This window comes from Grammomys surdaster, unplaced genomic scaffold (assembly GCF_004785775.1).
Source record: "Grammomys surdaster isolate TR1022 unplaced genomic scaffold, NIH_TR_1.0 126071, whole genome shotgun sequence".
Lineage (NCBI taxonomy): Eukaryota > Metazoa > Chordata > Mammalia > Rodentia > Muridae > Grammomys > Grammomys surdaster.
The window spans coordinates 397,836-423,960 of NW_021620880.1; the positions used below are offsets into that span (position 1 = coordinate 397,836).

General features: G+C 39.7%; 1 protein-coding gene and 1 pseudogene across 3 annotated transcripts in view; one reads left to right on the forward strand and one right to left on the reverse strand.

The window, feature by feature from the left end:
• The window catches only part of Magi3 (membrane associated guanylate kinase, WW and PDZ domain containing 3), a 226,531-nt gene extending 203,213 nt beyond the window's left edge, over positions 1-23,318 (reverse strand). For 2 of the 3 annotated variants that reach the window (XM_028755657.1, XM_028755659.1), the window contains exon 1: positions 22,557-23,318. In XM_028755657.1, the coding sequence (XP_028611490.1) occupies positions 22,557-22,878 (322 nt within the window). In that variant the 5' untranslated portion in view covers positions 22,879-23,318. The remainder of the gene's footprint in view (positions 1-22,556) is intronic. The other variant, XM_028755658.1, reaches the window with a different exon arrangement.
• LOC114611034 lies at positions 4,902-4,985 on the forward strand (annotated as a pseudogene).
• Positions 23,319-26,125: the final 2,807 nt, after the last annotated feature.

Below are 26,125 nucleotides of genomic sequence, written 5' to 3' on the forward strand. Positions count from 1 at the left end.
GTCTACTACTGTTGTTTTGTTAAATGGCATGTTGTCAAATGGCCTTCTAATCATTTGTGTTCATACCCATAGATTAATGCTGCCCCCAAACTTGGCCAGAGAAGCTTCTCTCTGCAGTGGTTAACCGTTAATGCAGAAACTCATAACTAATCAAAGTGCTGAGAATAAGTGCTCAGCCCTAAGTGGGACATTTATATCAACAAACCCCCCCATCCCCAAAGAATAAAGGAACAACAAAGAAGAGGGTAGATGTCTGTAAGAGCAGGAAGAAGGGAGAAGTGCTGTGAAATGCTGTCCTCTGAACATGACAATTATTACACTCATGCACCCACGGCAGCTGTTATCTGCACAAAATCAAATCCATAGGTCAGACAACAGTCCAGCAGCAGCACTAACTGAACTCAGTGGATTTTAAAACAAAAGAGAGGGCGTGAAACCACTGGGGGTTCCTCAGGGAAAGTAGAAGGAAAAAAAGTTGGAGGATTACTGAGTGAATGGGAAAGGAGAGTTGGGGTTGTATATAATCAAGATCCATTGTTTACATACATCAACTTGTCACAGAAAAAATACACATCTATTAAGGGGCCAGAGATATGGCTCGGTAGTTAAAAGGATTGGCTGTTTATCCAGAGAACGGAGGTTTGAGTCCCAACACATACATGGCAGCTCACAACCATCCTTAATTCCAGTTCCAGGAGATCTGATGCATTCTTCCAGCCTTCACAAGCACCAAACATACACATAGTGCACATACATATATGCAAGCAAAACACCCAAATGCATAAAATAAAGCTTCAATTTTGGGGTTTTTTTTTTTGGTTTGCTTTAATTTGCTTTGCTTTGCTTTGTTTTGTTTTGAGATGAGATTTATGTGTAGTCCTGGCTGTCTTAGAAATCACTCTATAGACCAAGCTGACCTCAAATTTAGACAGCCACCTGCCTCTGCCTCCTAAGTGCTGAGATTAAAGGTGTGAGCCATTGTATATTTTTAAAATGTAATGTATTTTTAAAAAAACAACAAGTGCCTACCCTGAAGTCTGAAATCTATATCCTATCATAATCTTAAGAGTATTTAAAATCTAAATCATTTTCTTCCTCAAGCCAGCTCTGCTTTCCAATATCTCTTTTCTTTTGTCATCCTCTATATTTCAAGGTTGATTTACTGTTGGTATTTATAATCTCTCTTCCTCCAAGCTACCTTGTTCTACCTGTCCTGAGAAATCATTCTTCTTTAAAGGTTTCCATGCTAATTGTTAACTTCTGTATAAACAATCCTACATATCAGTACCTGACTAATTATATCTTTTATTGATTATTAATATCTTGCTTAAAAATATTTGCCTATTTTTATTAGAAATAGGATAAAGTGTATGACTAGTTTTCAAATTCTTCATAATCAAATCTAATCTTGTATATATCCAACTTTAAATAAGTAAAGTGGGCTGATTTTAAAAATATAAAGAGGGAAACACTGGGAGTAAAGATAAGAAGTTAAAACACTAAAAGTTTTAAAGCTTAAACAGAAATATAAGGCCTATTCTAGAGTAAAGAACAAACCAATTGGTACAGGAGGAGAATTATTCTGAGCTTGAAGTATAAAGTGGTGATGAGTTAAAATTCTAAAATAAAGGTACAAGAAGACCACAGCCATTAAAAATAATCTGGAGTAGAACGATAGGAAACAATGAGCAACTAAACCATCCCCAGTTACTACTGATGGGTACAAGGATCTCACAACAACCAATCAGTGTACACCTCCACCAGGAGCGGATGCCTAGTGAGTGGGCACAAAAGATAGTCATGAATGCATCCACAAATTTCTGTTCATTTTAATCAATCTGTAAAGTAATAACATGGAAGGCTTAAAAATGTATCTAAAATATCTTTAAAATTTAATAAACATCAGAACGACTGAATTATACTCACTTATTTTGGTTATTAGCATTACTAATATCACCAAAAAGAGTACTGGTGAAACACTCAGAAGAAAGAAAAAACACACTATAGGGAGTTGGAGCTCAAGCTCAGTAACAGCAGGTTTACCTACCATGCATGTGGCCCGAGGACTACTCCTAGCACATACAAATATAAAATCAAAAATTGTTCCCATTTATGAAAATGTAAATTCCGGCCTCAAATTTTTCTCTAATGGTCTAGAAAAACAAAATATGTAATAATGTAATCTTATTAAGAAAATCATATATCATATTTCATATAACAACTGAAAAATAGTGCTTGGAATATGGAAGAGACTCTGTGTTCTTAATTCTAGCATATATAGCAGTGATGTACATACAAGTATCACATTTTAATCTGCTTTGGGAAAGTATGTTAGGTTGAAATAAATTCATACAATTGGTTTATTACTACTACTAAAGGAGAGCTATAGATATTTTATTCTTAAGCAAATCTAAATATATTCAAGACTTTAAAAATCAAGATTCAAATTGAAATAAAAATACAAATATAGGAACGTAAAAAAGAAAATCGAGATTCAAAGGAAATATCAATTTCCTTCACTTCAAAAAGACAACATTTGTTTAAATTCTAACAAAACTGAGCATTCATTTAATTTAGCAGTTTTTCAAAAAGTGGTTACTTAAAATGTGTCACTGCAGAGACTTGATGGCTGAAATGGATTGCCTGGGAAGTAATCACTCGCAGAAATTTCCAGTATTATCAGACTACATAGGAAAACATGTTTATGATTACAAGTTGGGCTTCAGAAAAAAAGATACGATAGAGCTGCTATCTAATATCTAATACATCTATCAAATATATCACAGATAGGCCAGTGAGATGGCTCAGTACTTATAAGTACTACCACCAAGTCTGACGTGAGTTTGATCCTAAGGACAGGTCTGGTGAAGAGAGAGAACCAACTCAGTTGTCCTGACCTCTACTCACATACTGTAGCATATACATACATACATACATACACACACACACACACACACACACACACACACATATATACATATAGGTACAAAATAAATAAAATGCAACTCAAATTTTTTAAAGTTAGAGAAGACATAAAACTTAAAAAAAATACTGTAAAATTAATTCTCTGAATGCTCAGATGGGAAAATATGTGCCAATAAACTACTATTCCCCCCCCCTCCCCGACAGAGTCTCTCCACATAGTCCTAGCTGTCCTGGAACTCTCTATGTAGGCCAGACTAGATTTTCCTGGAACTCAGTATGTAGACAAGGCTAAACTCACAGTGATCTCCATACTTCTGCCTCTAGAGTGCTGGGATTAAAGGTCTATGCTGGAGCTGGAGAGATGGCTCAGCAGTTGAGAGCACTGACTGCACTTCCAGAGGTCCTGAGTTCAATTCCCAGCAACCACATGGTGGCTCACAACCATCTGTAATGAGATCCGATGCCCTCTTCTGGTGTGTCTGAAGATAGCTACAGTGTACTCATCATATACATAAAATAGGTAAATAAAATTAAAAAAAAAAAAAAGGTCTATGCCACTAAGCCCAGCTAAACTACTACTTTCAATTAAAGTGTGTGGCCAAACATCTTGGCTTTAATATTGAACCACTGTCAGCCAGTAAGTTATGTACTGGTGTTTTACATGATCAGTTCTGTGTTTTTAAATACTTTGCTAATTTATTGTTAGCTTACTCAAAGTTTGATAATAGATTTGGGTTTTTAACTTACTTGTTCCAAACTCAAGGCTGATTCAGCTTTTTTAAAATGGAAATAGTAATAGTTCTACTTGTATGATAGGACTGCTTCTGCATTTACACCAGATTCACCCAGCTGTCATGAAGGAGGGCAGAAAGTAGGAGGATAGGAGTTAAACTGGATACACAAAATGGAGATGCTTATTCTCAGAATGAGAGGATCCTATCCTAGGATGTTTATGGCACTTTTTCATGGCTAAATATTCTAGGGGTAGAAGACAAAGCAGTCAGTCTGCAACAGGCACTCCTACCCTCACTGGTCCAACACCTGAAATGTCATCACCATCAGTCACTATGACAATTCTTGTATAAGGTGAAAGCTCAAAGTTTCCTATATAGTTAACAAGTTAGTAAATAACCCAAAATAACACAACTGTAAGAACCAAAAGAAGAGAGTTACATATATGAAGAAAGGTAATATTCAAACAATAAAGTAGAACTGCTTTTAAAAATATGATAATAAAAATGGGTATAGGAACCATAGACACTTTCCTTACATTTTCCAAAATCCATTATATTAGATAGAATTAGCATGGTAGTGTAGTTTAAAGAAAAGCTCCTACAAGGATATTTGAAATTGCATTATATTTAGTTACTTAGGAAGTTAATAGGAAAATATCCACAAATAGGTTTAACAGTAGTAATTTCTCACAATGGTTTAGTATAGACTTGGATAATCAGATAATTTTACTAATATCTATTGATCACATGATGGCAAATGCCTATTGTTAACAACTGCCTATCAAAGACAGGGAAGAGTAGACATTCTAAAGTCAATACACAGAGAATAATAAGAAAAATTATGAGATAAAAGGGAAAATTAAGAGGTGCTAAGTGACACTTATTCTTAACTCTACCCTAAGACTTAATTCTCCTTAGTGCAAATGATGCCACCATCTCTGAGTCCATACTTGTCTCTGACCACACGCTATCTAATACCTAATTCTGACCAAACTACAAGCCCCCAGGAGTAAGCTGCAAAGACTTAAAGAGTATTTCATATGAAAGAATCAGAAGTGTCAAAAATCACATATGATAATTTTATTCTTTATACAACTACATACATATTCAGTTTACTGGCAGCTTCTTGGATATATTCCATCATGTTCTTGATCAGATTTTGCTTTCAAAGTACAAGTACTATGCTTTAATTAACCTAAAGTCATTTATCTTTTGTTATATTTTTTAAAAAGATTTTTAAACCCTGTCCCAAGAAGCATCGCAGGTGTGGCTGCTGTGTCACACATGTGTCAGTAGGTGGCAGAGAGGAAAGATCTCGGTCATGTCTATGCTCATTGTTCTGACCTGGCCCTGGCTCCATACCTACTGCAGCACTCAAGAGAGCAAGTCCTGATTTCCCCTGGGCAGAACAGTAAAGCCAGCCCCGGGGAAATCAGGTGGTGGTTGCAGATGAGCCAGTCCCAAGGACAAGACTGTGAGAGAGCTGGTCCTGCCTCTTGTCTACTATTTGGTGGCAAGAGCAAGGAAGGGGTCTTCTCCCTCTTGCCTTAGCCACCAGCAGCAGGCTTGGGCCCTGACATGGTCATGAGAGGAGGAGAGCTGGTCTTGACTCTCACCTGCTGATCCACTTAGAAGAACAGACCCTGTGCAGCACAGTAAAGCTGTTGGCAGGGATTTGAGTGAACTAGCCTTGAAGGTGTGAGCGTTGGAGAGCTAGCTGGCCCTGTCACTTGTCCGCCATGCAATGACATGGGCAAAGAAGAGCTATCCTCCCTCACTCTTCCCCTTGCCAACAATGGCAGGCAGGAGAGCTGGCCCTGCCCCTTGCCTGATGCAGCACTTGAGAGAGCAGGCCCTATACTTCACCTGGGCATCACAGTAGAGCTGGCTCTGGGTGTTAAGGTTTCAAGTGAGCCAGCCCGAGGGCCAGAGTGTGGAGAAGCCAATCTTTCCTTTTGTCTGCTGGGTGGTGTCACCCTTCTCCCCTCCCTCATCCCTCACCATCTATGGCAGGCAGGAGGGCTAGCCCCAGGGTCATGAAAGTAGGAGAACTGGCTATGTCCCACACTGGTTTTAATACTCAGGAGAGTAGGCCCTGCACCTTGCCTGGGCAGCAGAGTAGAGCTGGCCCTGTAGTGGAGGATGCTGGTAAGCCAGTCCTGAGGACATGACAGCAAGAGAGCTAGCAGGCTGACCACCTCAGATTACTCAGGCCCAGATCCAGGGCTTTGAATTGGCCCACACCAACACTGATGATGGCAATTTACCTTGAAATGCTTAAAAAATAAAATATATTAATGGATGAATAACATAATTCCAGCCACTTAGTTGCTCAGAGCAAAAATCTAAACATCATCCTGAACTTGAAACTTCTCCTTTCCTTACCAGCTCATATAGAATCCTGTCATTTCCTCTTTCAAAACATACTTCAGATATATCCACCACTTCATTTCACTGCCACTGCTCTTAATAAATATTCAATCCATCATTAATTTTCTACTACCAAAAGGGTCTCCTTTCTTCCCTTCTTGTCCTACAATGAAATCCCAGTGGCTTTTTGAAATATGTTCTGACATCATTTTCCAACTCTGTATTTTCAGTAACTTTAAGAATAAACAAAATCCAGTCTGGAGTTTTGGCTCTATGCTATGGTAAAGCATTACCTACTCAGCACTAAAGACAAATAGAAGAATGATAAAGAAGGCAGGAGGGATGTAAGAAAAAAAGAATATGAGGAAATAGAAGGAAAAAGAGGAAAAGAGAAAACTCCACATCACTGACTGTGACTTACAGATCTCCACAGACTGTGGCTTACAGACCTCCACAGACTGTCTCTTTCATCAATCTCCTCCAAGCTTTTATCTCATTTCCTAGTTGCCTGCCACACTGGTTGTTCTGTTCCTTTAGTATATAAGATCGTATACCTCTCTGAGGATTTATAATTCCCTCTGCCTAGAAACATTTACATAGCAGACTTCCTTCTAGCAATTTCAACTCATGGCTTATATGTACCCTTCTCAGGATAGCCCTCCCTGACCACCTAGTAGAAACAAATGCCACATGAACAGTGCTAATGAAATGTTCATATACGACATAACATTTTAATACTGGATTAATAGGCAGATTTGACAATTTTCACTAAGAAACCATCCTTAAAGATTAATTTCTAAGACCCATTTCTAATCACCAATCACTTCTCTTTTTTAAAGATGTCTTTTTTAGGGGATGGGGCTTTTTGGTTTTTCAAGACAGGGTTTCTCTGTATAGCCCTAGCTGTCCTGGAACTTGCTCTAAAGACCAGGCTAGCCTCACACTCACAGAGATCTGCCTGCCTCTGCCTCCCAAATGGTAGGATTAAACAAGTGCACCATCACCTTCCTGCTAAAAGTGACTTTTTAAAAGGAAGGATTTGTGAAAATCTAATATGATCCACTAAAACAAGGGTACCAAATAAATATAAAATACTGCCTTGAAACTCAGCTTCTAGAATATTTTCAAATCCAAAAGTAAAACATAAATGTGTGTGTTTTTATGTATGCATACCTAAGCCACGACCAACATAAGAAGACACCATCACCTGAGGTTTCCACCTGACCACAGAGATTGACAATTCACAATGTTAAGGAACACTTCAATAGGCCTGTGAGATCTGTACAAACTCAGTTTTCTCTCTGGAAAGCAGAGAAGCGTGGGAGAAACAATGTGAGTAAAGAGAAAACAAAGCTGGAGAGATGAACAGAGGGATCAGGCAGCTGATCAAAGACAGCAGAGAGGTTCAGGCTGTGAGCTGTAGACACAGAGCTATGGACTGCACTGTAAGAGTTCCTAAAGGCACAGGCTGAAAATACAACAATGTTCTACAACACCCAGCACTCTCTAACTCTCCAAGTTATCAAGCTTAGGGCATGTGTACAGGAACAAAAAACCAAAAAAGCAATCTATGTACAATCACTTCATAATGCTTACAATCAAAAACTTTAAAAATGTAATTAGTATCTCTTAAGAATTTGATCTTATTCTAGTTTAAAATGAGGTCTATGGCCATACTGCCCTGAAGGCAGCAGATCTGATGTGATCTCTAGGACTAGGACTAGAGCTGTGGACCACATGGTAATACTGAAAAGCCACAAGGCCTCTCTCTGGAAATTATTTACAGGACAGACTTCTCCCTTACTTCTTCAGCATCTTTACCTTTATTCTAATCCCAGAAAATCTAAACCCAAATTAAACTCCTTCTTCAGGAGAAAGCACATAACCATGAATAACAGAATTCTAAACTGTTTCATAAAAGTTAGTAACACAGAAATTCACAATTCCATATAATCCCATGAACAGAAAGCCAAATATAGTTGAATCTTTAAGAGAGCTCTAGAATGATTCTGACATTGACAAAGGGAGTACGTGGTAGGTAGGTCCTTCTCCTCAGGGTTGTGCTATTAACAACAATCACCTCTATTCACAAACACCCAGTCACAGGCATCAAGTCACAGCAAACTAGATGATATATTCCACTCCAAGTAGTGAAGATGGCAACAGTAACACTGTGTGACTCCTTGGTATTTTCTTGCCACAGTTTTCATAGGCAACCTCCTATTGGCCATTTACCTGACTGGCAGAAGTGGGAGTTCTCATAGTGGGTTGCAAGGTGTCCTAGAAGTCATTCTTAGAGCCCAGCTTAAAATTCAACCCTCTGTCCTTTCAAAGACTATGTGACTAATTCCCTATGTTCTATATCTCTTTCTGCTCCCTGCACTGGTCCCTGACAGGACGCTACTACAAAGTAGTGTGTGACATGATGCTGTAGGAAGATTTCCTTTCCTTTCACATATAAACAGCCAAGCAAGCTCCCATCATTCCATGCTCATACCTGATGAACAGCCTTCCCAAAACTGCTACCTTCTTACCTCCAGGTTTGCCTCACACAGGTAAATTCTCTCTTCTTAGATAGAGTCCACTCTCTGTGGTCTAAGCCATGTGCTAGTACTGCACAATCTTTCCTTTCAGTTGTATTAACATCCATTATAGATAAGCAAGCTTAAGCCTAAAACACCCTGATCATTCACCTCACAGACTCCATAAAAATTTCCAGCTAGAAAACTTACTTTCCCTTACTAAATGCCTTGTTTACTCAAAAGCAAAAAGTATAAGTGTGGCCAAACAGGCCAGAGACAACATTCGGAGTCTACCTAACGCACAGCAGCAACTGGAAAGAATTTGATTAAAAGTGTTGTAAACAATCTCTTTAATAAGATAAATATTTTCTCAATGCTTAAACAATTAAGAAAAAAAGCCTACTTGGATATTCAACTGTTATATCAGCTACAAATGTTACGACTGTTTACATTTTAACCATAAGCTACAGCAATATGTCAGGTTTAAACTGCCCTGAAAAGTTACGGTATATAATAATTTAAATTATTTCATGTGCTCCAACTTCTGGGTTACCACTATATCTAACCACATTCATGAATGAAGACAGTCTCAACAAACTGGTCTAGCACATAATGCTTAATTCTAAAAGAATATAAACCCCTTGAGGAATCTCAAATTTTCATCAAATTTCTAGATGAAGTCTTATACCAAAAACCAAAACAATGAAAGGAATGAGATGAGCTGGGTTCTAGTCCACACTCAGTCACTGCTTAAGACTCAACGTCTTCATCTTTGAAGTCAGGGTACTGACTGGATTGATATAGTTCTCTCCAGTTGATGACAACCTTTAAGCCCAAATAGAAAACCTAATAGCACGAAGAACAAGAGGTAGCAACACTATAGGCTGCTTTGAACTGGCCCTTCAAAGGATTCATCTTAATGTAGAGTACTTGAAGACTGCAGAATAGAGGTAAGTTTGAGTACAATAAGTTATTCTTCTATCCAGATTAGATAAATTTTATTAAGCAAAATATACTTTTAAAAGAGTTCATGCTTATAAAAGACCATTAACTTCAAAACATGCTTAATTCATTCTAAAAAGTATCCAGGTTTTCGATATAACTGTTTAAGCCGTTCACTTATAAATGTAACAATAATTTATTCTAATTTTATATTTGATTAATAATCTTCAGTTTAACTAGACAAGTTAAACTGTACTACTACAAACTTTTTTTTAGAAACAGAATCAAACAATGAATCCTTTATTCTAGTATGTGTCCAACATTTTACTACATTTAACACCCACTCAATATAAAACTGTAGGTGAAGGCAGATTTTTTCAGACACAATGAACTAGTAATATTCTACCCAGTGAATGAAAAATGAAGGCCTAATGATGCTCCTGTTCATGGTCCTCAGCATAAGAAGTTTAATGTGTTCATCTTGCTGAACCTCAGCTTCCTTGTGTATAAAGGTAAATTCCTAAGGAAGATGTGAATGATAGCATTTATGTCCTTATAAGCCACAACAGACAGGACAGCTAGTATGTCATGACAAGTTCTCAAGGCAAAAGAGTCAGATTAGATTTGCAATAGAGCAGGTCACAGGCTGCAGCTCTGTACCCAACGCCAGAAAACTGAGAGAAAGAGGGACTCCCAGGAGCTTGAACTCAGGCAGCATCCCAGGTAAAAATAAATCACCCGTGATGTCTGCTGTTAGAAGTTCTAATCCAGATGCTGGCCTCCGAAATTATACTACTCAGACCTTTAAAGGGCCACTGACAAGAACATCAAACAGCTAGAGATTGACATCACTAATCTGAAGAAATCCCTCATTTTGCTGTCTGAAGAGACCTCCTAAAATCACAAAGATCTTTACTGGACTTGATTTACTCTATTACAATAGAAAAGGCTGTGTACAGCTCTTGACTGTGTACAGCCCTTAAAGAAGAATGTTGCCTTTACATAGACAAGACACGGAGGGTTAAAGAGAGCATGAAATAGGTAGGGAAGGCCCTAAGAAAAATCAGAGAGAGAAAGAGACAGATGAATGCTGGTACAAGAATTGGTTTTCAGCTCTCCAAGGTTGTCAACCCTACTTCCTCCCATCTTGGGACCATTATTTGGGTTCTTTTTTCTTTTTCCTGCTGGTCCCTGGCCCTCAAATAGGCAGACTAACTCTGTGATACAACAGATAAATAATTTGGTAGCAAAACCTACTCAGATACATTATCATAAGTTAGCTATGGAGGACCACGAGACTCAAGATGAGGTTGTTACTTTATATAGGGTGTTTCCAAAACCCATCTCCACCCAACCTAAAAGGGGGGACTTCTGCCCCTAGACCAAGCAGAGAGGGGCCACCCAGAACCCCCTCTGACAGGCGATCTGAATTCTTGCTTAGGCTGTGAGGCTAAGCACTGCAAGGGAATATAAATAAAAGATAAAAATATCTATCTGAGTTCCCTGAGGGACAAGCCTGACTGCATAAGGGTTGATGTCAAAAGTATCCCCTCTCCAGGAAAAAGACATCGGGATGGGTATGGCCCTCATGTCTCACTGGACAACGACAGGGGGACCAGAGCCTCCCCTTCAATTACTGGAGGTCAGGCCTCTATCCCTGCCTTCGAAAGTTTAGAATTGCCACAGCCCTTCTATACTTAGAGAAGGGAGGAGATGTCAGGGGCAGCCCTGCTTACACACTGAAGGCCTAAAAGCAGCCATAGGCTTAAAATTAGCAATAGGCCTGTCATACATGTATACGAACACCAAGTCTTGGGTCTCAGTGGAAAAACATTGAAACAGATGGCTATAAGCTATTGTAAACAGGCAGCTTTTGTGGAAATCTACAAGCCTGAGTAGTCATAGACCTTGTAAATAGGTAGCCTTGGCAGACAATACCAACTTAGATAAGGACAAGCGAGTCATAGGCAGAGTCATAGTGACTTGTCCCCTGAACTTTCACCCAGCTGATACCTGGTTCTGAAGATATCTGTATTCCCCCTGAACACCCACACTCCATTGTCATTCACTTCCCCACACCCTGCCTTTCTGCGTTTATAACCCCTGTGTGAATGAATTACGATTTGAGAAAAAATAAATTATAAAAAAACAAAAACAAAAAAAAAAAGATTAGATTTGCAACACAGTGGTCAGGAACAGGGTTGCCACCAAAAGGAAGCTGAATATCATTTTTACTTATCAGTACTACATCATAAGACAGCTCTGATTAGATCTAATGCTAAAAGTAATTAAAATTTTTTATTAGTATGTATTCCCATCCTGTCAAATATTTAAATTGGTGAATAGAAGACCCACTAGCTAAAACAATAAAATTATGACAAAATATTCTGCCCAAAATTACTGAAATGTAATAAGATATAGCTTTGTGAACAGAGATAAAAAAGAATAGATTACTGAAACAAATTCTATAGCTCAGTTAATAGATGGAATTAACATTGGAGAACCCTAGACGTTTGAGGCTTCTGAAGTAGAAGTAGTAATTTTCCAAATATGGTCAAACGATATCTCTAGAAGGTATAAACTAATCTAAAAATTATATCTCTGTTTTGATTCTTATCAAGAAATCATACCCAATTCAAAGATGTTTCATGTTTTGTTGGAACTGGGTGGGAGGGGAGATGGTAGGGCTCTTTGGGAAATTTTCTTTTTGAGACAAGGTCTCAGACATCCCAGGGTGGCCTTAAATTTGTTATATATCAAAGGCTAACATTAAACTCCTGATCCTCCTGCCTACATCTGAACACATGCTAGAATAAAAGATTCATTCTTTGATTCTGTTTCTAAAAAAAAAAGTTTGTAGTAGTACAGTTTAACTTGTCTAGTTAAACTGAGGATTATTAATCAAATAGAAAATTAGAATAAATTATTGTTACATTTATAAGTGAATGGCTTAAACAGTTATATCGAAACCTGGATACTTTTTAGAATGAACTTACTTGGAACAACTTGATATTAGTACCTTCCCATATTTCCTGTCCTCTTGTAAAATTTACTAAATTGTAGGTAGGTGTTAGCACACTTATCTTGAGACTGATAGCTGAGAAATTGTTATAATGAACATAGAATTAAGCAACTATGTGCCTTAACATGTATCAAGCTGTCAGAGGACTTAAAGGGGAACTGATTTTCTACCATTTAGGTCCCAGGGATCAAACCCACAGGCTTGGAAGGAAGCACTTTCACCTGCTAAGCCATCTCACCAGCCAAACATCTAAATTTTTACATAAAAGCATTTCACATTTCAAATACAATAACATTTGAGCAAAATATCTGATAAAGTCAGTTTCAGCTTTGTTCTACAGCCTGTTTTTGGTTTGTTGTTGTTGCTGTTATTTATTTTATATCTATGATGAATATACAGTAGCTGTCTTCAGACCCACCAGAAGAGGGCATCAGATCCCATTACAAATGATTGTAAGCCACCATGTGTTGCTGGGAGTTGAACTCAGGACCTCTGGATGAGCAGTCAGTGCTTTTAACCGCTGAGCCACCTCTCCAGCCCTGTTGCTGTTGTTTAAATTAGCTTTATATCAACTATATCCAGCTGTTGGCTTCAAGGTAGGTGATAAAGTGCTTTAAAGGAGGCCATGTTCCAGGCTGGAGAGATGGCTCAGCAGTTAAGAGCACTGGCTGCTCTTCCAGAGGTCCTGAGTTCAATTCCCAGCAACCACATGGTGGCTCACAACCATCTGTAATGGGATCGGGTGCTCTCTTCTGGTATGTCTGAAGACAGCGACAGTGTTTTCACATACATGAAATAATCCCTTCCTTTTAGGCACTCCCTTCTCACTCCCATTTTTGGAGTTCTGTTTTAGTGATACTGTGCTATCTGTACCTGGCTGCAAGAATGGAAGAATGGATGTGCTATCCCAACCTGCCCAATCTCCTTACACCACTGCCCTGTCTTTACAGCAATGGGCCAGAGATGAGCACAAAGCATATCAAAGTCCTGCCATGATTTGTTATTGGACACCATAAGAAAAGATGAGATGCTTTAATGATCCCTATTTCTAAAGGATTCAGAGCTACCTTTCATGCCTTGCTATAGAATTCTGAAAAACTGGCATGTGAATTAGGTTTTGTTTCTTGTTGTTGTTTAAATTTCTTGCTGAAATCTAAGCTATTTATTACAAATTTCCTGTGCATAATTAGTTTGGGTAATTAGATCTAAAAGGGCATTATTTCTCTAGGACTACTCTATTCAAGCACAGTTTTAAAAGTTATTTTATCAAAAAAAAAAGCTATTCTAGTTAAGTTCAGAAAATAAGGTATTTGCTAATAAAAATTTGTGGTTTTCTCCCTTATAATGCATTTTCAATTCCTAAAACTACTTTAAACATCATCATGTACAGTAAAATTCAAGTTCTTATACTCATGTATAGCCCCTCACAAACTTTCTGGAAGGAAAATAATTATGTGTTTAAAACTCTACCAAAAAAAAAAAAAAAGCAATAATGAAGAGTTATGTAAGATGCCAGAATCTTTAAGTAAATCAGTTACAATTCAAACTGCAAATGCAAGACAATAAGAACATATCTTAGGGTTTTTACTGCTGTGCCAAAATCCCAAGCAACTTGGGGGGGGAAGGATTTATTTCAGCTTACAGTTGCCTACCACAGCTCATCACTGAGGGAAGTCAGGGCAGGAACTCAAATAGGTCACGACCCTGGCACAACAACTGAGCAGGAGGTGATGGGAGAGTGCTGCTCACCAGTTTGCTCCTCCTGGTTTGCTCAATTTGCTTTCCTATACTGCCCAGGACCACCAGCTGAGGGATGGCACTGCCCAAGATGAGTTGGGCCCTCCTACATCAATATTCAATCATCCATCAAGAAAACACACCACAGGATTTTTTCCACAGGCCAATCTGGTGAGGCATTTTCTTGAGGTTACCTCTTCCCAAATAACTCCAACTTTTGACAAGTAAACATAAAACTACCCAGCACAGAAGAGACATTCTTTTTAAACAGAATTCCTTCCAATTTCATGTTAAAAAAAAAAAAAGGAAAAAAATCTCCCCAACTAAACTATAGCAGGAAAATTTAACTCCCCTCTGATTCTTTTTTTCTTTTTCTTTTGATGACCCAAGGAGTTTCATTAGGATTGTTTATAGAAAGGTGGCTGAGGGACTGTTTACAGGAGCACAGGCACTGTATGAAGTGGCTACACCACTGAAAAATGACTCTGCCTTACTTAGCAGCTATTAGTTTTGTATAGGAAGGGGTAGGGTCCTGAGAGTTCCTCCTCTGTCCACAACAAAATGTAGTCAAACACAATCTTGTACAGATAATCACAGGCACTAGCTGCTGAATTCAAAAGTACACTGCCATGCAATGCCCAAAAGTCAGCATTCTAGATAAAGCCCCACTTCTTCTGGTTCTTATATTCCCTTTGCCTGTTTTTGCATGTGTTCTCAAAGCCTTGGAAGGCTGAGGTTAGCTCTTCCCAATATATGTGTATATACATATATATACATATATATGTACATATATATACATATATACATGTGTGTGTTTCCCGTATGTGGCTGAGCATTCAATCATAACATGTTCTCATCACTTTGACCAGTTATGAGCCTCTACCATCACCACTGGCCCTAGCAAAACGAAGCTTCTCTGAACAAAGCCAACAGTATCAGTAACCTATGTAACCCTTTACATTTCTGAATCTCTAAACAATATCCCTAACACATGTTAATAAACAAAGTAAGTAACTAAATCTACTAACACAGACTGCCCTCTCTCAGGTGCTTAAATTTATGTTATGACTGAAATTACAGTCTTCAAAATGCAGTCTATATTCTCTTAGCCATGTTGAAATTCCTGAAATGGTAGAGGGCTTGCTCCTCAGAACCTCTGTGCTACAGAAACTAGCTGCATAAAATTACTGGGATAGTAGAGAAATAAATATATTAATGATACCAACCTTGCCACTAGAAGCCAAATGGCTGGCTAAGTCAAGCCAAGGTTAAGATGGAACTCTGTTTTCAGTTCCCTTTTTACTACACTAGCAAACTGTTCTTTCCCTTAAAATTTGTTGGGCTCCCAAAGATACCCAAATATGCTTATTATCCGTAAACAATTAGTATTAATGATGATATTTCAAGTACATTATGGGCAAAATAAGAATATTCATGGTACTATATTATGAGTTTAATGTGACTAAGCTAAAGACAGAAATGCCATTATACATCCCAACAGTATTATTACTAGAAGAAAACACATTTTAAGTTACAACTTAGGAAGAACATTATCAGAAATAATTCAAAATAGAACTGTCTCTATACTTTAACAATTAATAGAATTCCCCCTCCATTTTCCAATTATCATATATTATACAATATAATTTTGTGCATTTGTACTAAGAAAAGTATTTTTAATATACGCATATATAAATACTATTGCAATGGAACATCCTATAGATATTTATAGAGTAAACATTCTTGCCCTGTATTTTTCTCCTTATCTATCTACTACTAAAAGTATCACTTTTCAACTAAACCAAAACCTATCTATCTTTCAAAGCCAAGATAAATTCAATTTTTTCCTAATTCCTTCCCCAACCAGGCAAGTCTGAAAAGAAGGACAAGTTGTCAGAACTCTATAAAAACAAAAACAAACCGGGCGGTGGTGGCGCACGCCTTTAATCCCAGCACTTGGGAGGCAGAGGCAGGCGGATTTCTGAGTTCGAGGCCAGCCTGGTCTACAGAGTGAGTTCCAGGACAGCCAGAGCTATACAGAGAAACCCTGTCTCGAAAAAACAAAAACAAAAAAAAACAAAAAAAAAAACAAATGACACCTCTCTTACTTCATATACACATCCCAAGTTTCACTATTAACACATGACATTTTTATTCTGCAAGTGAATCACTGAAAGTGGTATTCAATCAAAACACAATAGTTATTCCAACATGGGGGGTATGGGAGACTCATTCTAAACATGGTACAAAACAGCATGTGGTGAGCATCATAAGGACTTTTAAAAATACACATTTATTTGTTTGGTTCCCCCCCCCCCCGCTTCTTTTTGTTATAACTTAAGAACAAAAAATCCTTGCTAAGATATTCTCATATTCTCCCCTGCCCTCACTCCTCCCCTCCCTTGACCTCTCACTGAGATACTTCTAACTATGTAAACCAGGCTGGCTCAATCCTCCCACCTCAGACTACCAAGGAAGTAGACTTAAGGATGCCCACTGCCACACCCAGTACAAAGTAACTTTAGAACAGCACACTACAGAAATAATTAAGTTTAGTTTTCACCAAAATTCATATTAAATCTTACCTGAAGGGTTTTAAATAGTAAGGAAAAAGATGAAATAAGTAAAAACCTTTCCTAGAAGAATTGTCTACCAGCGAATCACTCAGCTCTCAGATTTTTCATGCTTCTTAAAGATACCATTTCTGACTCATTTGACAAGGTCAGTGCTAGCTGCTGTGGGGACATTATTAGATGTTTTGAGGAGGGAGCATGTTCAGTAATCTGATTTTTCACTTTATAAACTAAAAGAGGCAGCTTTTCATGGAAAACTTTCAAAATAATATTGAGTTTTCAGGACAGAAGAGCAGTGAGTGGGTTTGCCTTTTTTCCACCACAAACAAGTCTCCAAAGCACCAACCTCCACACTGCACAGCAAATCACTCTCTGCAACAGTGTTAAGTCAGAGCATCCCCTTCCCTACCAAAATGTAGTATCTGAAGAAATACTTCTCAACATTTCAGGTAACATTTTGAAAAGGTTAATTCAAAGAAACATAGTTGTAGTTTTTAATAACAAGCTTCTTATCTATTGTTAAAACACAAAGGATCAAAAGTTCACTTTAAAATCAGTAGAGTTTGATAGAGAACGTAAGAGTGGTTCAAAAATGAAATTATTGGGTGTGGTGAAACACAACTTTAATCCCAGTACTTGGGAGTCAGAGCAGGAGCACTGACCACAGGTACAAGGCTAACTAGGGATACAGAGCAAGAAAAAGCCTGTCAAGGAAAGGAAGAGAATAAAAGAGAGAAAGAGAAGGCTGAAGAAGGGAAGTGTCAATTCTCCTATAACACTGCCCCAAAACACAAAACACTAAGTACCCACAAAATTTTTAAAAGGACTTCAGGGATTATACTCTAAAGTCACTATATGATATTATCCACAGAAGAGTGGGCAATAACCTTATAAGTTAGATACTCAAACAAAATTATACATGGTTTACATAGATTTACATAAATTAGAAACCAAACTTTTTAAGAATGACTAAAATAACTCTCATAACAAGTGGTTTTATAAAGTAGCCCCCACATCAGAGGAAAATGACACATATTTCCAGAAACACAGTGTTGTGTTGCTGTGTTTCATGAAATTCAGTTTTAGCAATGACTTGAATAAAACAAAAAAGCACATCTGAAATTTGAAAGGGCCAAATATTAAATGTGTGCATTTAATAAAAAGATAGCAAGAAACTAAAGACTTTTTAAAAGACATCAACCTAAGACAGATTATGTCTAAAGATAAGGGGAATGTATTGGCTAGTTTGACGTCAACTTGGCACAAGCTATAGTCATCTGAGAGGATAGAACTTCAATTGAGAAAACATCTCCATGAAATTAGCCTGCAACCAACCCTGTAGGGTACTTTTATAATTGGTGACTGATCGGGAAGGACACCCTTGGGCTGGTGGTCTTGGATTCTATAAGAAAGCAGGATGAGCAAGCCATAAGGAGCAAGCCAGTAAGCAGCACCTCGCCATGACCTCTAGACCTCTAGGTTCCTGCCCAGTTTGAGTTCCTGTCCTGACTTCTTTCAGTGATAAATGGTGATATGGAAGTGTAAGTCAAGTAAACCCTTTCCTTCCCAAGTTCTTTTGGTCATGGTGTTTCAGCAAAGATAGCCATAACAAAGATAGGGAGCAACAATCAATAAAGCTTGAATGATACACTAGAAAAGTAGCCAAATTAAATATACTTGGATTTAGTACTCTGACAAACCGCTACAGAAAGAAAGTGTTTAGGTATAAAGATGTTAACAATGTTAACCAGTTCTGCTGCTGCAGCATGTCTCCTAATTTCATAGGAATCCTGAACCTGAACCACTAAGTTAAGGGAGAGAGAAACCTGCCACCAAAATCTGGAAAAGCAAGAATGTTTCAAATGACAAGTTTATCAAAATGTGATGCAATTGTCTCTAACAAAAGGACTGCCTCACCTAATCTCTAACTTCTATTGGCTAAAAAATATATTGAATACTTGGTAATATTACTAACCTAGCAATTAAGTCTCATTTCTTTTGTTCTTCTTTGGATACTAAACCACTTAAGCAAAATTCAATGATGTTCCAACCTGCCCACTACACTAAAAACTAGCAAAAAGATCCAAGAGTTGAGGACTAAAGCAGAGATTTTATTATTTAAATTATCATACACATTCCTTATTTTAAAGCATCCAGTAAAGCTTATTCACTAAAAGGGAATGTATTTCTAGGGGTGAGTTAATTTTAACAAAATTCCTTCAGACACTATAATCCCTGAGTCAGTGGAGAGCATTTTTACCTGCATTTAATTAACATGTTAAAAACTCTGCTTCAAATTAGTCATTAAACACACAGATAACTGCATTAGACACAATGTTCCCTGTGATTTTCATCTCTAGATACAGTAGCAGAGTTAAGGTAGTCCAAAGCACTGTATGCGTAATAAAGCAGCACAATGATTTCACATACTTAGACTATAATGCAATATTTAATCTTTAACTAGAATAAAATCTATGTAATTTATAACTGATGAAATATTTAGAGGTGAACTAAGAAGCAAATATTTATGTGTTCTAAAACTCTACACATTCACAGTTGAGGGAATTTTAGAACAAAATTAACTAATGGTCATATTAATCCAAATAAAACTTGTTTAAGAATACTGTGATGTAAATCACAGGCACTGTGCTACAGACAGGACTATACCATAAAAGGTTTCACCAGTGGTCCAAAGTTCAAAAGTTCAAATTCAAATGATAACTTTTCTCCTTTAAATAACAGTAACAAAACAAAAACAATTACGAAACTGGTGATTAATTGGGCCAAGCAACAAATGGGACTAAAGATTTATGTTAAAGTATTGATTACTAAGTACTATATTAACATTAAACCAATACTGAACTCTCTAATTCAAAGAAGGATCCAAATTTTAAAGAACTATTTTCAATTCCCCATTAAAAAGTACAACAAAATAAATACAACTCTAAAGCAAAAGGTAGGAAAATCAGAAAGAAGACATACTCTATGTGTCTGCATTAACAGCATTGACAGGGCTCCCCTGAGCCTCTCCAGGAGAAGAGAAGGCTTGAGTAAAGAAGTAGTGCAGCTGCAGCCATGTCTACAGCCCAGCTCATCCTTCTGCCACAAACTGTCAGCAGACAGCATGAGACCATTCCTCATTAACAAGACATCTCACAGAAACAGCTACATTTTACTCTTTAGCTTCTAAATGACTGTCAAGAATACAGTTTAACAAAAAGTTATCAATCAAGAGTGCTAAATGTACTATATAATGCTTGAAATTAAAAATTACACAAAGTTTAGAAAAAATGGGAGTGGGGGCAGGAAAAGTTTCTTCTTAGAACACATTACACTGTGTCTTCATAATTTTCTAAATGAATCACAACCATATAGACTCAAAAAACTCTCTGGAGATATACTTGTGCAGTTTTTTAACTAAATCCAAAGTTCTACAAATAACCTCTTCAAGTTCTTAATTTCTAGTACTTAATGCTTGTGTTTAACCTACAAAACTCTTGGTATTTAATTATAAATGATGCTTTTAAGTAAAGCCATTTAAGAAAGCCATATAATAGACTACCCAACAAATATTTTTCATTACAATTTGCTTAGAACAGTTTTAAATCTCAGATGGCACAAAAATCATGGTACCCACTACAAATTATTAATTCTGAACATATTTTAAAAAGCAAGTACAACATTCAAAACTGTTACTAATAAGCTGTAGGGCAGTTACTCCCTTTATTTTCACTAAATATTTAAAGCAGGACTGTGTCTTTGGATGACAAGAAGGCAAAATTTTACTAATACAAAATGCTGACTATATTCTGAGGCACGGAAGATTTTGTCAATACAGTTAACTAATACTACTGTATAACACTTTAAAGCTGATGAACTTTCTCCAATTTTATGTGAAAGGTATATAACATGTAAAACAGATTGGTATTTACTAAGGAGCTATCCCTCTCATCTTTTAAACGAACCACAGTGATTTGGAATATAACAACTTCCTCAACAACTTTATGGCTGTTATTCTCTCAGTAATGCCCCAACTGATCAAAACAAAGCAGCAATGATGCACATGTTCTCATTATTTGCTGGCTCGTGGGACTTCATGTAAGTCAAAGATTGTCAACCTCCCTAATGCTGTGGACCTTTTAATACAGTTCCTCATGTTGTGGTGACCCCCAAACATAAAGTTATTTCATTGATACTTCATAACTATAATTTTGCTTTAAATATTGGATATGCAAAATAGCTGATACACAACCCTCAAAGGGGTGGAGACCCACAGGTTGAGAACCAATGATTTAAGTCATACCTAAGCTAGTAAATGTCTGTATGGTATTCTGAATATTAGAAACAGTAACCAACATGCCGAATTACAGCCCCAAAAGTCTTCCCTCCAACCTTTACACATGATTCTAGAAGTTAAGAGTTAAGAATCCTAAATCCTCAAAATAACAGAGAATGGGTATTTATAGTTTGACAAAGTTCTAAAGATTAACAATAAGAAAACCCTACAAACATACAAATCTTAACACTATCATAGGTTATACGAAAAGCACCTTCATTTAAGCTAGTAAGATTATGTTACATACCCACAACACATGGATATTGCATCAAACCATCAACTGCAATTAGCTCAAGGACTACTAAAGAGACAGTCCTAAAGTGAACTGAAGATAAGGAAGAGTGAGAACGAGGGAGGGGGAAAGGAAGGAGGGAGAGGGAGAGAGAGAATATTAAAATTTCTCTAGAATTTTCCAGCATTTTGTAGTAAAAGAAGAAGACCAAAATCTAGCTCAAGTCACAGCTTGTCAGCCCCATACGTTCAGATGTACCCTATCTATGTTCAGCAGGAACAATTTGATTTCTAGTAGCAATGATTAATCACAATTCCCGTGTCTACAACCATCTCAGAAGCCAGAACCACATTTTACCAATACCTAAAGGACCAACAATGTTCTAACTTACAAATTCGTAAGAAAACTTACTACATACTACCAGACCAGACTGTGCGCAGTCTGATCAATGCTTTCCAACTAGGGAGTATGCCATAAGCGTAACGTGCTTTGCGGCACATTTTACGATCATCAAAGACATCAGGGCACCACGGGTTCTTTTTTTACCCAGCGCTTCAACAAATTCTGTAGATTCGAAAGCTTTACAAAGGCATTTGCTCGGCTGGGCACCTAGGTCTTTCTTCCAAACCCAGACTACACAACAGCTCCACTGCCTCACATCACCACACATTGTACCTCATTGATACTCAGACACCTGAGCCACCTAGACCCACAGAGTGGGACTGTCAGCTCCCAGACGTCTGCGGTCGTGCACGACGCACTGGGCCAGCTGAGCCCTCCCAGGAGCTTTCAGTGGTAACCTAGGCACTCGATCCAGCGCTGAGTCTCCATAGTAAAGCCCTTTCTCCCCGTTAGAAGACGCAAATACGTTCCAAAGAAAAGATTATCATCATAGGACCTTTTCCATAAAGGGCAGCAGAAAAGGGATGGCCTTCTCTAGGCAAAAAAAAAAAAAAAAAAAAGAAACTCTTGTCTGCGGTGGGAGATCGAGCTGGATTAGGAGAGCCAGCTCCTAGTGGTAATTCCCTGACAGCCTACACAGCTGTCGGTTCACCCGAGCTCAGTTTTACCAGCCGCAAAATAGGAAACCCCGGCGCCACCCCCTCCCCCCTCCTCCCCGGGGAGTCCGGACCAGGACCCGGGTCCCCAAGCGGATAGCACACCTGGCTTCACTGTCTTCAGACGGATGGGCTCGCGGAAGTGGCGGATGACAGCTAGGGTGTCCCGGTTGGTGAGCCCACTGACCGGCGTCCCGTTCACCTCCAACAGCACATCGCCGGGACTGGGCGCCTTGCCCGAGACCACGCAGCAGGTGCCTCCGCCGCCTCCAGGCTCGTCGCGGAGCCGCCCCAGGTAAGGGAACTCGCCGCGCTCGGCACCGCCGCGGATCTCCGCGCCCAAGTCGCCCGGGGGCCCGGCCCAGGACACGGCACACTCCTGCACCTTGCTGAGCCAGTGCTTCTTCTTCTTCAACGTCTTCGACATCCCGACCTCCGCTGCACCATGGGGAGCCCCCGCGCGGGCGGCCGCGGTGCCGCTCCGGGCCCCGCGCACAGCCCGGCCAGAGGGGCGCCGCCGCCGAGCCCCTGCCTCAGCCCGCTGGCCGCGCGCCGCCGCGAGCCGCCCCTCTCGCGGGCCGCTGAGGAGAGTCGGAGGGAGCGCGCGCCCCGCGGGCGGCGCCGGCGGGGTCTCCGGGCGGGGTCAGCGCCGACGGCCAGGGCTCGGCGCCCGCGCGGCGGGAAAGGCTGAGGCTAGAGGGCGGGAGCTGAGAGAGCAGCTGGAACCGAGGCTCCGTCCAGGACGCGCGCACCGAGCTAAGTCGCCCGCTCGAGCGCGGCTGCTGCGGAGCCGGAGCGCCGAGACCAACGCCTGCCCCAGCTGCCAGGAAACTGGCGCTTTCAAACCCGCCGCAACCTCCTCCCCGCTCGGCCCCTCCCCCGCCCTCGCCGGCTCGGCCCCGCCCCCTCCCGCAGCGCAGCGCCCGGCGCGCTGCCGTCACCAGCCCTTCTCTGAAGGATGCGCCCAGCTCTCGACTCCGCGCCGTGGATTGGGTTCTGGCAGGCTGGGGGCGGTACTCAGCGGGCATGCTGATTCTTGATTGGGTGATCTGAGTAGAGGAGGCGGGCACTAGAATGACTGAAGTTTAGAGAGGGAGAAAAAAAGTAGTTTAGAGTGTGAGGGAGGGAGAAGAGGGTGGGAAGAGAGAGGATTGGTCTGAGAGCGGGCACAGGTCGCCTAGCGGGGAGAGGCCCTCCGCCCAGAGGCTGGAGCCAAGGGAAACTCAAACGCAGAAAGGACCCAGGTCTCCAAGGTGGGGCGTGCCCAGCTGGGCAGGGGGCGGGGCCTCGGAGCTGGAGCCGGATGGCGATCCTGGGAGTCCAGTGCCCAGCTACCCGGAGCGGTGGAGCCACTAAATGGGCCTGTTACAGCTGAAACGGATTCAACCGGTCTGGGTTTGTTAATTTGTTCAACGAATGATCCATTGAGGTGAAGGATTCGGAGTTCGGTTAATTGAGGGTAAAATACAGTCCAGTGCTTGAATGCTGTGTGATCTCGGGCGAGTTAGACCGCCTGTCTGAAACAAGCTGAGAGTGAAGATCGTTAATTACACTAGCTACTGAACTCCAAGGATTAAAAAACAAACAAACAAACAAAAAAAAAAAAACCAGTGATCCTGCTCTCGAGGAGATTGCAGTTTAGCAAGAGGGACTGACTAGAAGATCACTTGAGGAAAGCGGGGAAGGAAGTGGATTAAAAAAACAACCTGGTGCCTGCAGAGCTAAATCCTGACACTGGTGACTTAACCTTGGCCAGATCTCAGCTTCATGTCTGTTTGTCCGTAAAGAAGGTGGAAGGACAAGTGACTCAGAACAAAGAAGACCTTAGATCTCTTCCAGCTCTAATTTTTCAGAAACACTTAAGCTTTTTCTATTCCTTTATTGAACGCATGCTTTCTCGTCTTTGGAATGCCCTCTGTTCTTAAAATTTTCACCGCATCCAAAAAATCGTCCAGCATTTCTAGGAAAGTGTTTTCTCTGAACTGGGGCACGTTGTCTCACTTTTGTGACAGGGCATGCCTTCTGACTCCCTTTAATGACTGCACTTATTTTAAAGTCCGAGGAGCTCTACAGACTAGACCAAGCTTCAGACAGCTGCAGAGATTTCCTTCACACCATTGAACTGGGAAAATAAAAACACTAAATGTGGGCGAGACTCAAGAAATCATAAGGGAATTGGAGCCCTGGAGCTGCAGACTTGGTACCTGCCAGGCAGAGAAGGGACCTTTATACCCTGATGGAGAGATTGCCAGACAGGAAACTGTAACCTTCAGTCCTTGATTATCTGCTAAGCAGTCACCCAAGAGAGAAACTAAATTTCTATAATACCACCCTCCATCCTGCTGAGGCTCCCTCTGGCCAAGTCGATTGGAAGCCAGATGGCCTTCACACTCTTGATGGGGGTAGAAGAAGCCCGGCATCTGGAACCCAATGGGGTAAAGATTTATCACAGGCTTCATGTGAATCATTCAGATTGACCCACATCTGAGATAAAAAAATTTAATTCGTTTTATGAACAACTACTTAATGCTAATAAATTCCTGTATGAAAACTCAATTGCCTTCACATCATCTATTTTTGCTGAGACTGAAACACAATGCTCTGCCTAAACTGTATCTGTTTGGAATGGCTTTGGCAGCAAGGAACAAAACATCTGACAAATAATAGCTTAGAGCACGAGGTCTTTTATTACATCTTTAGCATAAAGTTTAAGCGTGGTAGTGTCAGGACTGGTTGGACAGGAAGAGCTGTATTATCAAGGTCTGGAGCTCTTTGAGTTTATTCTTTGCTATCATATCCATATGAATGTTTGTCTCCAAGCCTGTCACCTATTACAAGCTCCAGACATCACATCCTCAAGGGTCATTATATGAAGCAAGAGAGAAGGGTAAGAAAATGTTAGTCCAAATTTTATGAAAGAGAAAAATCCTACCTAGTTTGTGGCCATGACCAGTCGCTGGCAAAAGAAAATGCAATTGCTAACATTCCATTAACTTGATTATGAGTCACCGTCAAACAAAGTAGAGGTTCTTCTTGAGGGAAGAGGAGAGAATAGTTAAGTAGTCACCCAACAATGTCTGCCTGCTGTGTGTCTTCTTTTAAGTTGTCATCTAACATCTGGCCAGTGTCTTAACCATGACTTGATTCTCAAGCAGAAAACTGCAGTGATTAGGAGCCTTAGCTTCAGAGCCAGGCTCATACCCAGCTTTTCAATTTCCTAGCAAGCTGCTTGCTGTCACCTAACCTCCATTTCCCCGTACACAAAACAGGTATGACAACAATACTTAACTGAGTTGTGGTGAGACATGCCTGCAACTGAGTCAAGCATTCAGCATAGACACCATAACAAACACTCCACAAAATGTTTATGTTGGCCTGTGCTATATCGTAATGTTTGTGATAAGGCTAAATGCATCCATGGGTACCTCTCCAATTCTGCAAATATCATCCATCTTACAGGTGAAACAATATGAAACCAGGCCCAACAAAAATAGATGAAACAACTGAATTTGATGCTTCCCAAAGTTTCTCTGGGCTATCTCTATAGAGATAGTAATATCTTTTGTATGAAAAACACTTTAGGTCTCAAGATGGCTACCAGGTCCAAGTATCATATCGCTAACAATGTCCTAAAGAGGGAAGTTTTATCATCTACATTCTGTAACTCAAAAAGC